Source organism: Notamacropus eugenii, chromosome 2 (assembly GCF_028372415.1).
Source record: "Notamacropus eugenii isolate mMacEug1 chromosome 2, mMacEug1.pri_v2, whole genome shotgun sequence".
Taxonomy (NCBI): Eukaryota; Metazoa; Chordata; class Mammalia; order Diprotodontia; family Macropodidae; genus Notamacropus; species Notamacropus eugenii.
The window spans coordinates 490,136,663-490,151,427 of NC_092873.1; the positions used below are offsets into that span (position 1 = coordinate 490,136,663).

Genomic DNA, 14,765 nt, shown 5'->3' on the forward strand with positions numbered 1-14,765 from the left:
TTTATTCAATATCGTGGGTTTAACAATCATCCACAAGATGGTAATTTTCAAGAGAACACTGTACTCCTTTAAATATGTTTTGATTTTCAGGTGTAAGTGTCTAATCTTAAGGTATCTCCTGAGCTCCATGCTCTATTTTCAACAGCCTATGGAACATCTCCTTTATGAGTATCCCAACAGTGCCTCACTTGAGTATACCAAGAGGCTAGCTTTTTACCTTTTCCCATAATCCTGTCCTTATTCTTACCTCCTTATTTCTGCAACTGATATTATTATTTAACCCAGTCTCCCAAGTATGAAACCTTGGTGCTATCTTTGACTACTCATGACTTCTCATATCTAATTAAGACATATGTTGGCCATGTTAGTCAAGAAGAGCCCGTGGTCCACTGAGATCCCTTCCAACTTAAACATTCTGTGATTCTTTGATATCTCTAAAATCCTTTCCTTTCTTTTTTCCAATACCTCTTCCCAATATGGACGTTCCTTACTTGGTCCAATTTAATAACCTTCTAAGAGATCATCTCACCTTCCCTTTTTTCCAACCCACTTTCTATAGTATTGCCAGACTGATTTTTCCTTTGTAGAGGCAGAACTAGTCATGTCATGCCATGCCTTTCTCTGTCAACTCTAAATTGCCTATTAAGTAAAATTATCTCTCCTTTGATGGACTTTCAAAGCCTTCAACAACATAGCAACAGCTTATCTTCATAGCCTTCTCTCATACTACTCCTTTCCAGCCAGGTAATGCAGCAACTTGAATGTTGGTCTTGGAATCAAGAAAACTTGTGTTCTAATCTTTCCTCAGACTCTCAGCCTTTGCCTCAGATTCCTCATCTTTAAAATGGGACTAATAGAAGCACCTACTTCACAGGGCTGTTGTGAGGATCAAATGAGACATCTACATGGAACACTTCATAAACCTTAGGGAACAATCTGAATGCTAGCGATTATTATTAACCCACCTCCTTGCCTTTGCTACCTCTCTCCTCCTTTCTTAAAATCACCACCTTCTTTTTCCCATTTCAAATTCATGCCTTCACTTGAAAGCCTGATTCAAATATTACCTCTCTGTGAAACCATACCTGATCTGTTTTTTAGTAAAGACCTTTCCATCTCATCACTCCTTGTAATAATACTTATAGCACTTTAAGGTTTGCAAAGGTCTTTGCATACGTTAACACATGAATGATATACACATTTATATTGTGTATGTTTCTCTGCCTATTAGATCATAAAGTCCACAAAGACAAGGACAGCGTTTATTAAGCCTTTGAACCTTTGTAATAATTTTTGTGGCTTCTCTTGTCCAGTGCCCACTGGGTTCTACCATACTATTTACCTAATGAGTATTTAACTAAAAATGAATAAATACCACTTTTTTAACTGTGACTGTAAAGAATAGTTCACTTATCAGTGCCTCATTTATATTTCAAGTCCCACCTTCATGTTAATCATATTTATTGGATTGTTTGGCTAAAATTAACTCAATTCAGCTTAGAACTCTCAGTTAATTTTTGATTTACCACTTTAATTTTTGCCTGCCTGAGAAAATCCTGGCCTACAGTTCTGAATGTCCTATGAACATATCAGATAATGCACATCTCAGCTCTCTTAAGTTTTAATGTGGTTTTATCTACTTGAAATCTTATCCATTGTGGGCAGAAGCTCCTCTTCCACTGAGACATACACATGAATATGTGTAGATAGGGATGTAGATAAATATATCAAATCTGCCAGAGACTTGTTTCCCAACTTTAAACACGACTCCTTTTTCTTTGTAACCTTTTCTGTGATTTCTACAATACTCAGATTATGTTTTTTCTGTTAATAAGAGCTAATTTAGGAAATGTTTCCCTCTTATCATTGAGACCAAAAGCGGGGCAAAGATCAGACGAATGGAAGAAAGCACACTTTATAGAGGACAGTGATGTTTCACTTTTCCAGTAGAGACATTAAAGATGCCCTTGGACATCTTGATATTTTTTTTTTCAGGAGTATAGTGGAAAAATCACTGCTTCTAGTTAAGAGTCATAGATAGCTTCATAACCCATCTCATACTTACTACCTATAAGAAAATCACTTCAGCCTTACATAGCCTGTTTCCTGAACCATAAGATGAGTTTAGCATAGATGGCCTTTTGAAGTCCCTCCCATCTTTAAATCTATGATCTTTGTGGGGAAATCCCTTACTTAGGCCTTCTTGCTTTTAAAACTCATTTTCTAAACTTGGAATAATCTTAGCTCCATCAGTCTGTTCAATATTCGCCAGATATTTTCCAAGCCCTTATTAATATATACAAGGGGCATGGGTCTTAAGGAAAACCACATTTCAGTTTTCTTGACCTGTCAGTAGCAACCTATTTGAGCTCCAATGTTGTTTGCAATCTCCTACAGTTATATTTTAGTTCCTTATTTCCATTTTCCTGCAGCCTATTTTACCTTTTTTTTTCTTAAAGTAACTTGTCCTTTAAGTGTGAGAAAACTAGAGGGACAGAATTAGGAAAATCTGAGTTTGAATCTTCCCTCAGATGTTCAATAGTTTTGTGACCTTAAAATGTGCTCTGATCCGACTCTCTGCCTCAGTTTCCTCATCTGAAAAAGTGAGGATGATAATGATACCTACTTTCTTGGGTTGTTGAGAGGATTTAATGAGATAACACATGTAAAGGTTTTTGCAAGCCTTAAAGCAATGTATAAATGCTAACCATTAATAATAATATTTTTCCTTAAGTTATTTTTCCATGTTTTTGTATTGATGTCTGCTTTTTATCTAAGGATTATATGTTTCCTAGACTGTCTAATATTTAAAAATATTTAAGATAGAAGCATAGCCTTCTGTTTTCTGTAAGATAAAAACCAAAATTATTATGCCACAGATGCAAAGTTTCTTTCATACATTTTTGGCTTAGAAATCTTTGAATAGCAACGCTCCAGTTAATAGGCACCATCGTGAGCTTACAAGTTTCAGGAAAGCGTGAGGAAAGACATGAGAAGAGCTTGGGATGTCTCTGCACCCAGAGGTGGCTTGTCTGAACCCTTCAGACCAAATTAAAAAAGCTTGGGACGTCTTTACTATAGTTACGAAAGTCTGCAAAACTAGAAATATGAAACATAACGGTCAGCAGATAAAATAATGTCCTTCTTATCTAATGGGCAGGGTTATCCTCCACCCCCTTCCCCAAGAACTTTTAAAATCTTAGTAACTTTTATCTCATTCTTGATCATGATGAATAAACAGTGTCATAGTAATGGATAATAGTGTCACAAGTCGTAAATTCCTACTTGCCTTATATGACTCTAAGGAAATTTTAAATTAAAAACACACACACACACACATACACACACAAGACTGACTTTAGTTACATTTTGGGATATGATACTAGAAGTGTAATCTCTCAGTTGTTAAAATCTCAGAAATTGCACACGTTCATTTTTAACCTCTCGTATTATAACTCATTGGGGATAGCTTTCTGAGAAGGAGTTCAGAGGAATAAATATTTTAACAAAGCTGCTTTCAGAATAATCCAGTAATAAGGTTGCTAATTTTTTTTCATTTTTTGGCACGAATAAATATATAAGGAATTAATTTAACAAAAAGAAAACTTTTTTTAAGAACCTCTTTTGTCTTCAAGTAATTAACAGTGGATGGAATGCTGTCTGCAGACATGCAAACTATTCCCATGAACCTCGTTTTCTCTCTTCAGAGGGAGCTCTCTACGTATGGGCAGTACTGTGGCACAGTCATTAGAAAGCTAGGGGAATGGGGGGTAGGAGGCATGAGAGCTCTAGTGGTTGTAACTTGTACCCTGTTACAGAACTAATCATTGGACTGTTAGAATTTAGAGTATTAACTTTATCTCAGTTTACTTAATCAGAAAATGTTATAGTAATACAGACTTTTTTCCTGATTTTATTGTTAAGATTATATGTCTAAATGTTATTAACAGTTATGAATAGTTGCCTTTAGCTTGATAATTTGACTTATGTGCTTAATCTTATTTCAAAACCACTTATAAATGTCCAATTGAATGTGAATATATCTGCTCATGTTCAATTCAACATATATACCTATATATTTAGCATAATTGTACAATTCTCTTTATACATATGTATCCATATAATGGATTGACGTGACCCATGGGTTCAGGAAGATATGAATTCAGATCCAGCCTGTGACACATATTAGCCATGTGACTATGAGCAAATAACTTAACCTTGGAGGTACCACAGCTAACTCTGATACCCTAAGTTAAAGAAGAGTTGTTAATCTCCATTGATGGAGTGCATTTTCATTTTCATAATGTTAGCTAGGTGGTGCAGTGGATAGAGTACCAGTTCAGGAGTCAGGAGGACCTGAGTTCAAATCTCACCTCAGACCCTTGACACTCACTAGCTGTGTGACCTTGGGCAAGTCACAACCCTAATTGCCTCATCCTGGGTCATCTCCAGTCATCCTGATGAATATCTGGTCACTGGATTCAGATGGCTCTGGAGAAGTGAGGCTGGTGGCCTACATAGCCCTCCCTCACTCAAAGCAAAGTCAAGTGCAAGTCATGTCATTATTTCTCTGATGGCATGGTCTTCTTCGGAAGTGAAGGATGAACACACACACCCACAGTTCACAAGACCTAAGTCCTCAAACTTTTACCCTTCCCAGCCACCCTCTGGTCGTGTGTGTGTATGTGTGTGTGTGTGTGTGTGTGTGTGTGTGAATTATGTTCAGGGTTTCACTGTTAGACTTATTAATTTCTACTTGATAATCAAAGTCTTTCTTTCCTAGGTAGGAGGAATCATTTGTCAACTGAAAATATATGTGTATCACTTTGTTGTAGGAACAACCACTAAGACCTCAAAAGAAACCCAGCTTCTCACTTTCTTTATAATATGGTGAATCATATTTGCATCACCCACCTTGCATAGTCATTCTTAGCATTATACCACTTGGTGAACATTAAAGTGCTATGTAGAGATTTTTAAGGTTTACAAAGGACTTTTTCAAAAGAAAAGAAAAAGAGATGTACCCTCACTTTTCTGTCCAGACTCTTTCCTGGCCCTCATTCACCTCTGAGAATCCCTAGCTTTACCCTCATCTAAAAATCCATAGCTCCATCCAAAGCTCAACCGAAGTGCCACTTTACTTTGAAGCCTTGCTTCACTTATCCGGAAGAAGCTAGTGTCCCTGCTCCTAATGAATTACCTTGTGTGACTTGGGTGTGTCGTTTGTATTATATGTGTACATGTACATATAGTTGAATCTAAGTTTCTTTGGAACAAGGATCAGTTCACTTTTTCTTTGAATCAGATCTTAACATAATACTTGGCACTGCTCTAGGTGCTTAATAAACTAGATTGGTTTGTTGAATTGAATTATTCTCCATGTTCTTGTTTGATAGATATTTGTTTTTCCTGGTGTTAAGAACAGTTCTGACAAAGTATGTGGTCAGTGGCTTAATTTGTTGAATTGAAACAATATATGAAATTATATGTTACAATATGTAATATATTACTATATTTCGTGTATAAATATGTGTGTGCTGGGCTACATGACCATCTGGCTTATTCAATGTATGTGTTTATTTACATATATGTGTGTCTGATTATATACGCACATTCATGTGTGTATTATATAGTGGCTTCTACTTGGGATAGGATAGTAAGCTTATTAAGTAGTTTTTTGAGGTTTGGTTTTTTTGGCCTATGTATCATGATAGGGACTTAATAAATGTTTGTTAATTAATTGACATGTGCAGTCCATTTGTTGTAATGAATACAGATTCATCACAGTACTCATGTTATAAAATTGAACCAATCATATCCTAAGTGTATGTGGTATATTTGATCTTTGTGCTTGCTTCCTTTCATCCAGCCCCCTAAATACATCTGCCAGATCTTCATTATTCAGCCCCTCAATTTGGAATAGACTTAATTTCATTCTTATCTGTTTTGACAGCTGAATCTTATCTTCTTGGTGATCACTTTGTGCAAAATGGTGAAGCACTCCAACACTTTGAAACCCGACTCTAGCAGGTTGGAAAACATTAAGTAAGTGTTCTGTGTTTAAGTTGGAATACAAACGATAAACTCATGATGACTGGAGGAAGTGATCCAGCACTAGGAACATGGAACTTTGTCTCCTAAAAACAATAGATGTGAATAAGACTCAAACCTTATGGGTCTGCTTGGGTTACACTGTGGCGTGTCACAGGCATTGGTCAAAATTAGATAATAATTCCCTGTCTTGAGCTAGAGCCAAGAGGAAAAAATTTTTTTTCCAGTGGCTCCATGGAAATTCCATAGCACTGTGGTAATTTTATTTGCATTTAAAATGCAGTTCAAAATGATGTTCCTGTTTGCATGGCTGATATGATTATGTAGAGTTTGTTTTGTTAAATGACTTTTTGATTTAAGGATTCTAAGCAGTTTCCCCTCCTAATCCTGTTCTCCTAAGAGAATTGACTCTATTACTATTGTTAACTTGAAGATTATCTGTTGTTTTCATGCTAATTAAACAAATGTTTACTTTATCTCAATGCTGAATTAAAAAAAACAGCAATATCCCTCTCAAAGAGAAGGGGGGATCAGTATTATGTAATTAACAAGACATTGATAGCTGTTGCTTCATTAAATCATCTTATAGAAGCACATGAAGAATATTATTTCAAATGGGAGGCTTTTTTATTTAAAGTCTGTGAAGGTATAACTCCAGTTGAAGATCAGGGTTATGGAAAAGAATCATTTTTTAAAAATGTTTTGTAAATGGCAGATCTATAGTAAGGGTAACATTGGAAACTTAGATGTCTCAGATAGGTTAGTATCAGCTTCATTGCATGTTGCATGGTAAGAGAGAGAGCTAATCTTTAGCATCTCTCTCTTTTCTTCCTTTTCCTCTTTCTGTCTTCTCATCCACACCAGTAATTACCGTGTTTGTGATGGCTACTATAATACGGACTTACCTGGGTAAGGTAGAACCCTACATTAACAAATTTATGGCATGAATTATATTTTTGCAAACTCGGTCAATATCATGAATTACCCTTAATTAATAATTAGTTTGGAAATAGTCTAATTTGCTGTAGTATTTTTTAACTATTATATGCCTTTATTTTTTTAAAGTGCTTGCCTCTGCATTTTGAATTTCTTAATTTGACTGATTTATATAAATATATAAATGCTTTCTTATTAATTTCTATTTCAATTCTGTCTAATAATTTTGTTTCTCTTTTCTGCTTATAATGCTTTCTAGCTATGAAGATAATAAGCCATTTATCAAGTAAGATCATTAGTTAGCAATGGAATGCACTGACTTAAAATTCCCTTCATTCCGTCCTGTTCTCTATAATTCCTTTCTCCTTAAACTATTCATGATGAAATCTCTCTAAAATATTTTATTTTGTGGTCGTACCCATTTTTTTCTTTTGGTCACATTTCAGCCAGGCTTCTTCATGCTATAGATCTGAACTCTAGGTTCACCTGAGCTTAGTTGATCAGAGCCCCCCAGTTTAGATGCTAGGCCTTTATCTGCCATATAACCTCTTTCTGTCCGCGTTACATTATTCAGTGTCCTCTGAAAGCACCACAGAGAAAACATACAGGGCTAAGGGAAATCAAAGAATTCTCCATTTCCTTTTACTAAAGTTGTATTAAAAAAATTAGGTCATTTGGGGGTTGTTTTACACCTTTGTGTTTAAAATACTTTTGACATCTCGTTCATTCTGGAAATTATGAAAAAAGCCAAAACTGCTGATGCGGCTCTCACGGGAGGCTGAAGTTCTTAATCACTGAAAGGTTAAAGCCAAAGACTTGTTGAATTTGAATGTGAACATAGACAAAGTCAACTGCAACTACTGAAATTAATGTAAATATTCATATGTGCAACTGGCTGTTTGCTGCCAGGCCTGTTGGAAAAAAGAAAAATTCATTCTCTTCTTTCAGGTCCTGGGTCCTCGGTGCTTTCGCCCTTCTGTGTCTTCTTGGCCTCACCTGGTCCTTTGGGCTGCTTTTCGTCAATGAGGAGACCGTTGTGATGGCTTATCTCTTCACTGTATTTAATGCCTTCCAGGGAGTGTTCATTTTCATCTTTCACTGTGCCCTTCAGAAGAAAGTAAGTGATGGAAAAATGCAGGAGGGCTCTCCTCATGTGGCCATTCTATTATGGTAGGCAAGGAGTAGATGTGTGAGAGAAAATTTAAGTTAAAGCACGATAACATTTGTGAACTAAAATATTTTCCTCACATTTTATTATTGTTAAAAGTACATACATATGTGGGAAATTTAGGTGACTTTACATGTAAAATAACTTCATGAATCAAGAAATGTTGAAGGTAAGGGATAGCAGGAAGTACATGAAACGTGTTGAGTTTCAATTTTCTGCATTTAAAGAAATTCTAAGAAAGATTCTGAAGACATTACTAACCTGCCAAAGGGATCCATGACATAACAAAAGTCCAAAATCCTTGCAGAAAAAAAAAGACTATACTGTAGTAGAGTATTGTATTTCAGAGACTCAGAAGAGAAAGCCAAGAAAGAAGGGAACTGCAGGAAGGACACCACCAGTTTAAAAGCATCAGATCTGCAGATGAAGTCATTAGTTAGTGGTGTCTCTTGACAGGCCCAGAAAACCAATGGTATCCCACCTTTTTACATCTTATTTTGTGCTGATTCACATTAAGAGGAGTCAGCCAAAATGATTCAAAAATATAGTCAAAGATGAAAAACCTTAATCTGTGGTGAGGAGATGTAAACCTGTCAGAATAGCCAAGCTGTTGTTTAAGGTATAAAAGTTTCCCTGCTTTTCCCTGACTGTCACCTTGTCCCTGTCTGCATAACTAATGCCGTCTTTTTATTTTGTTATTACAAGTTGGTCACGAAATTGAACAGAGAAATAGAATTGTGAAAGTGAAAACTATTATGTTTTCAGTCCTGACAAGATGATAGTGTTGTTACTTCCATCAGTTTTGAACAATCTATAATTTAGAGCTAATGACAGTGGAATGTGCAACGCTGTCAGATAATGTACATTCACAACAATATAGGCATTAGGCAGAACCAACCCTGGAGGTTATTATTTGGGCAAAATACCATTGTGATTGCTATTGTCCTGGTTATAAAGCAGTTTTGAGCGGTTAATGCCTATTAATGCTCAGAAACTCTTCTGGAGGTGTCCTAGGTGATAAAAGAACACAAAACTAAAGCTTTTCATTTTCCACAAGTTTAGCCTTGGCATCAATTAACTTTGGTTTCTAGGATCTTTCTCTACTAATCAGAGATTGAAATATGTGGCTTATTTTCTTGTAGCCACACTCTTCTTTGGTGCCAGACCTCTTCTGTTCATATGCATGGTGCAAGTTCCACAGAAAACTCCATTTCTGGGTCACAGAACCTTCTTTTGCTGTTCGGTGGTATTAGCATGGTGTCAAAGCTTTGTTGATACAATGAGTAAAATTCTTTGTATCATTTTCAAAGAAAAATGTAAGAGTTATTATATGAACAAAAGTTATCAATGTGTAACATGTTTTTGGAACATTATTTCTGCAATCTATTAGAAAATTTACCCATAAGTCTCTTTTTTTAAATTTCAACACTCCTACAAGGATAGTTTCTTAGGAATCTGCTATAAAGTGACTTTATGAGAGCCGTAGTTCTTACTGCTTCAGTGACTTGAAAGCAAACCTCACTGTTATTGATAATAATAAGTATAATTAAATAGAACTAAGGATAAAAGGACAAGAGGTCATTAATATTTCTCTGTGACATTTTAAGTGACAATGTTAAAAGTGTTAGACATGATGAATGAACATAGCCTTGTGATAAAAAGGGGTGATGCATTGCTTTTTTTTTTTTTTTTTTTTTACATCTTGTTAGCTTATTTCATTCACTTCCTCTGTTCAGTCATTCAGGAGACAGTTATTAAGAACGCTTTGTGTCCTCTGTTTGGAAGTCATTCTCTTTTTCAGCATCAAAATATAGGACTCCCCAAAACTGGTTCTGATTTACCATACCGCATACATTCAGGTTCTGTTTTGGCAGTGATCGTTTTTTAAGTTCCTATCCCACAATTCCAGGTGTGGCCACTTAAACCACCAGTGGTTATAGACTTCTCTTAATAAAGTTTAGCATAAACTTCACTCTTCAGCCTAATGACTTTCTGATCAGTTCACTCATCGAGGCTTTAGAGGAGGAGAGAGAGAGATTATATGGTAATGCCCTTTAGCATGAATATATATTGCATTAATATTTTTGTTGTTGTGTGCTAATGAGGAGAATGGACATCTTCGCATTTCTTCACTAAATGTTAAAGCTGGTAATGTCAAAAAGTGAGGAGAGCATTCCGCTCAAATTAATGGCAGATTAAATACCAGAGCATGTGGCATCTTTATTCTTTCCAGAGTAGTTATATCATTAAAAAGAAGAGGTTACCTGAAAAACTCTGCAAATGCATAAGGTATAGAGGAAAGAGATTTATTTGTTGACCTGAAATGGAAAAATCTAAAGACTGTGAAGCTTTAAATGACTGAATTACTATTTGACTGAATGTGTCTGAAAAAAGGAGACACTAAGTTTGAATTTCATTCATTCTAGAGAGGAGTTTTCTTGGCATGTAATAAATAACACATAATTAGGCAAACTTGATAGTAAGGTCAGCTTTTGCAAAGAAATTTTTTTTTAAAGACAGTGATAGCTAGATTAGTAAATGGAACTATTGACTATTCATTAGATTGGCTGGTATTGAGGCTACATTAGCACGATGAATGTAGTTAATTTTTAACAGATGTATATTTTGCTATAGTGGTTTTCCATACTCTATCATCTTGTAGGAAATCAAATGTGTGTTGTATTTAACTATGTATTAAATATATGTATGTATTGTCTCCCCCATTATGACGTAAACTCCTTGAGGAAAGGAACTCCTTTAAACAATCCACTCCATCTTATATATGTCTAGGGTTTTTGCATATGATCTCCCCAGTTAGAATGTAATCCCTTTGAGGGGAGGCACTGTTTTTTTTTTTATTTGTTTTTTTTTGCTTTGCTTTGTTTTTCATTTACTTTTATCCCAGTACCTGACACATAGTAAATATTAAGTAAATGTGCTTTGACTGACACTTAGATCAGTTTTACCATTAATTCGACTACAGGTACGCAAGGAGTATGGCAAGTGCTTTCGACATTCATACTGCTGTGGTGGGCTACCCACTGAGAGTCCCCACAGTTCAGTGAAGGCATCAACCACGAGAACTAGCGCTCGATATTCCTCTGGCACACAGGTAACAAAGAGTTTGACAGCATCTTTTAATTAACCTTATTTATAGAAAGTCTGCTGAGACATGTTCTGTTCAGATGCACTAATTGTCTTCTCATTATAATGATCTAGATGGCAAATACTTGGTGTTTTTCCCCCTCCGTTTTGGTTGTGTGCATTTTAAGGTTTTCTTTTTAAACATCAGTTTTACAAACAGCAGTTTCCTATTATTATGACAAAGAAATTGTAGTGTCTTTTATCTATCTGGAAATCGGTAGCTTGAGTTTCCCACAACGCACGAGCATGTACCTTCTTAAATTTGAACTCATAAGCAACATAGATGTTTAACAGTGGCAACAGATAATCCCCAAAGGATCAGGATGAGGGAAAAACCAGTGTGTTCCTAGTGGACTGCCCTCAAGCAAACAATCTGCATGGAGCCTAAAATATAACATCTCTGTCTTCTTGCTTTCCATCAACAGAGTCGTATAAGAAGGATGTGGAATGACACTGTGAGAAAACAGTCAGAATCTTCTTTTATCTCAGGTGACATCAATAGTACTTCAACGCTTAATCAAGGTCAGTTACTTGGAACGATTTCGATTTGAGGATAGTGCAATTTTGTAGTATTTGTCAGTTTAAAAGAATCTTGTCTTGGAGGAAACTTGTAAACGATATTTTTTTCCTCTTAAGATAGCAATTTTCATGTTTCATAAGAAAATGTAAAAATCCTGTTCAGTCAACTTATCTCACTACTTGAGGTTCATTTATCCCATTTGATGGAAAGCACACTTAAATAACTTCCATCAGTAATTTAAATTGGAAGCAAGAGCATAGTTCCTGACTGTTAAAAACATATTAATAAGACCAACACTGAAACTAATAAATCATTGAGAACATAAGTTCACATGATGTTTTCCCAGCGAAATGAAATTGACATCCTCTCTAACCAAGAGACATTTATAAAAGTTTTCCTCCTAAAATATTGATGTAATTAACCTAATTACTATTCCCACTAAACAATGTCAACTTTTACAATGACAATTCTAATTAGTGAAGTTCTTATTATTTGAACGTTTCTTTCAAAAACCAAAACTTAAATGTTAACAACAGAGCTGCCGTAAATCCTGCCTGATATGGAATAAAATTAAAATACATGAGATAGTACATGAAAATGTTTTTTTCCTGTTTGAGTTGGTATTTCTGCATTCGTCTAGATTGCAACTTTAGGAAATTATGGTATAAATCAATCTAATTGTTACTTAAATTAAGCCGCTATCAAATAAGATTAGCATAATCTGTCAATAAAGGAATTCTCTACTGAACTCTAAACATTTCTCCTATCTAGAATAAAATAACTCCGGTAGGATAAAAGCATAAATATTTAAAATATAATAACTTTTTTGCTTTTGCCTGAATGAAAGCCTAATAAATTTAAATTTAGCATGAAAATTCAGGTGACATTTTCACTCTCTTTGGACGTGTAAAATATCCAGGTAATACCAATTTTGCTGCAGTACAGTGCATCTGAAAACAACCTAAGTTGTATTTTATCTTAATGAGGTGCCCAAACTAATGTATTCAAGAAGGGGCATGAATGTAATTTTTGTCACTATTCTGTCAAGTCTTTCTATTAATATTGGGGGCGAGGGACAAAGGGAGGGCAGAGGGGTAGACATGTAAGGCCAACTGGAGGTCAGTTGTGGTTTTAAGCTAGGCCAGCCATGTTAAATTCATGTGTCAGAAAGTACTGGAAGGTTTGTAAATGGTGAGTTAAAATGAGTAGGATGTATGTTTATTATGCTTGTTAATGTTTAATCAAAGTAGCTATCTTAAAGGGAATGAGGTATTCATGTATTTATTGTTGAAAAAAATGTCAGCATGAGCCTCCTAGCCTGATTGCATATGTGGGAATGATCTAATCCATCCAGACAGAAGCATTGAGGTTCGTTTCTCTGCATGTGTGCTTGGGCTTGTACTAAGAGAGGCTTTTTGCAGAGTATGTCCTTCCCTCTATTTGTTGGTAAAAGTTGGTTTTCCTCTTCCCTTTTGCCTGAGTTTGTATTAACACAGATGTTTTCATAAGGGATAAACCCCACACCTGTAAATTCATGAAGTTTGAAATTCCCCATTCGGGGTCCTCCGTGGTTAACATTTTTAATATGAAGCAGTAACATCTTGAAACATGGCGTTGATCCCTCTGCATTCAGTTGCCTTTCTTGTTTATCTGAGGCTTTGTATAAATTAGTAAATGTCATTTTTCGCAGGTGTTTACTTTGGGGATTTAGAAAGCACCTGTGGATTGCCAACAAAGCAGCCCTCTCCCTTTCTCCTTTAAGTTACTAGTTCAAATAAAATCAGGAAGTCCCTGAAGAATGTCATGTGACAACTTAACCCACAGAGATGTGGTGCAGTACATACACCACACTTGGAGTTAGCGAGGCCAGGCCTGGGTTCAAGATCCACTTCTTACACTTACTTGATTTTTGACCATAAGCAAATCGCTTAAAACTACTTCAGCTTTGTTTCTTCAGCCATTAAACAAGGACCCAGATGCCTCTGAAACCTACCCCTGGGGCTATTAAATGAGCTAATATGTGTGCAGCGCTTTGCCAGCTTCAAAGCGCTGTATAAATAAGTGTTGGTTGTTATTTATCAATACAGAAAGATGCTTTAATGAAGCCGTCTGGCCAAAATAAGAAAACTGATGGGTTGTTTTTTCTTTTTTCTTTGCTTTAGGGATGACTGGCAATTACCTACTAACAAACCCTCTTCTTCGACCCCACGGCACTAACAATCCCTATAACACACTGCTCGCTGAAACAGTTGTATGTAATGCCCCTTCTGCTCCTGTATTTAACTCACCAGGTGTGCTTATACTTACTGAATAAAACTAGTTGGTTTTTTTTTTTGCTCCTAAACAAAAACTTCCCTTTTTGCTATTTTCCCCTCTTTCTGAGATAGAAACTCAAGTTTTCATATCCTTAGAATGCATTTTGAATTTTTCAGTCTTGAGAAACATGATGGTATTGCCTGTGCCAGGCTTCTAAAACTGCACTATATTATAGTAATGCCTGAGACATAGGAATATTTACCTATACTTATCCATGTTTTTAACGCAGGTGGCATAAATCTTAATATACTATTACAGGACTGACATCACATGGTCCGAGAGCCCATCTTCAAGATATATATCACTTAGAGGTATCATGTCTATGTAATATAAGGTTCAGTTGACTCTAAAGCTTGCTGAGAAAAATCTGCTTATGGAGCTGAGTAGATGATAAAGGCAATTTGGATGCCAAGGTGTGGGAAACCACATCCGGCATTGAGGATGAACAAACTATAGTATAGTGCAGCTTTATGTTAGTTTCCTTGTTGCTGTTCTGTTGATGTTGATGTTGTTTTCCTTGGGAAAACTTTGTGGTTTTTTTGCTGAAAGTTAATGTTAGAACAGTTTAGATAAAGTGCTTGGGGTGGAGGTGGTGGGGTTGTCACTAACTTGCTTTCTATTATTACTATG

The 14,765-nt window shown here is 35.8% G+C and overlaps 1 protein-coding gene across 13 annotated transcripts in view; it reads left to right on the forward strand.

The window, feature by feature from the left end:
- Positions 1–14,765, forward strand: part of ADGRL2 (adhesion G protein-coupled receptor L2) — a 226,445-nt gene that overhangs the window by 206,306 nt on the left and 5,374 nt on the right. For 7 of the 13 annotated variants that reach the window (XM_072648835.1, XM_072648841.1, XM_072648834.1 and 4 more), the window contains 5 exons: positions 5,954–6,045; positions 7,936–8,104; positions 11,139–11,267; positions 11,725–11,821; positions 13,982–14,110. In XM_072648835.1, coding sequence (XP_072504936.1) covers positions 5,954–6,045; positions 7,936–8,104; positions 11,139–11,267; positions 11,725–11,821; positions 13,982–14,110 — 616 coding nt within the window. Of the gene's footprint in view, positions 1–5,953; positions 6,046–7,935; positions 8,105–11,138; positions 11,268–11,724; positions 11,822–13,981; positions 14,111–14,364; positions 14,447–14,765 lie in introns of all 13 variants that reach the window. The other 6 variants (XM_072648843.1, XM_072648839.1, XM_072648844.1 and 3 more) reach the window with 2 other exon arrangements.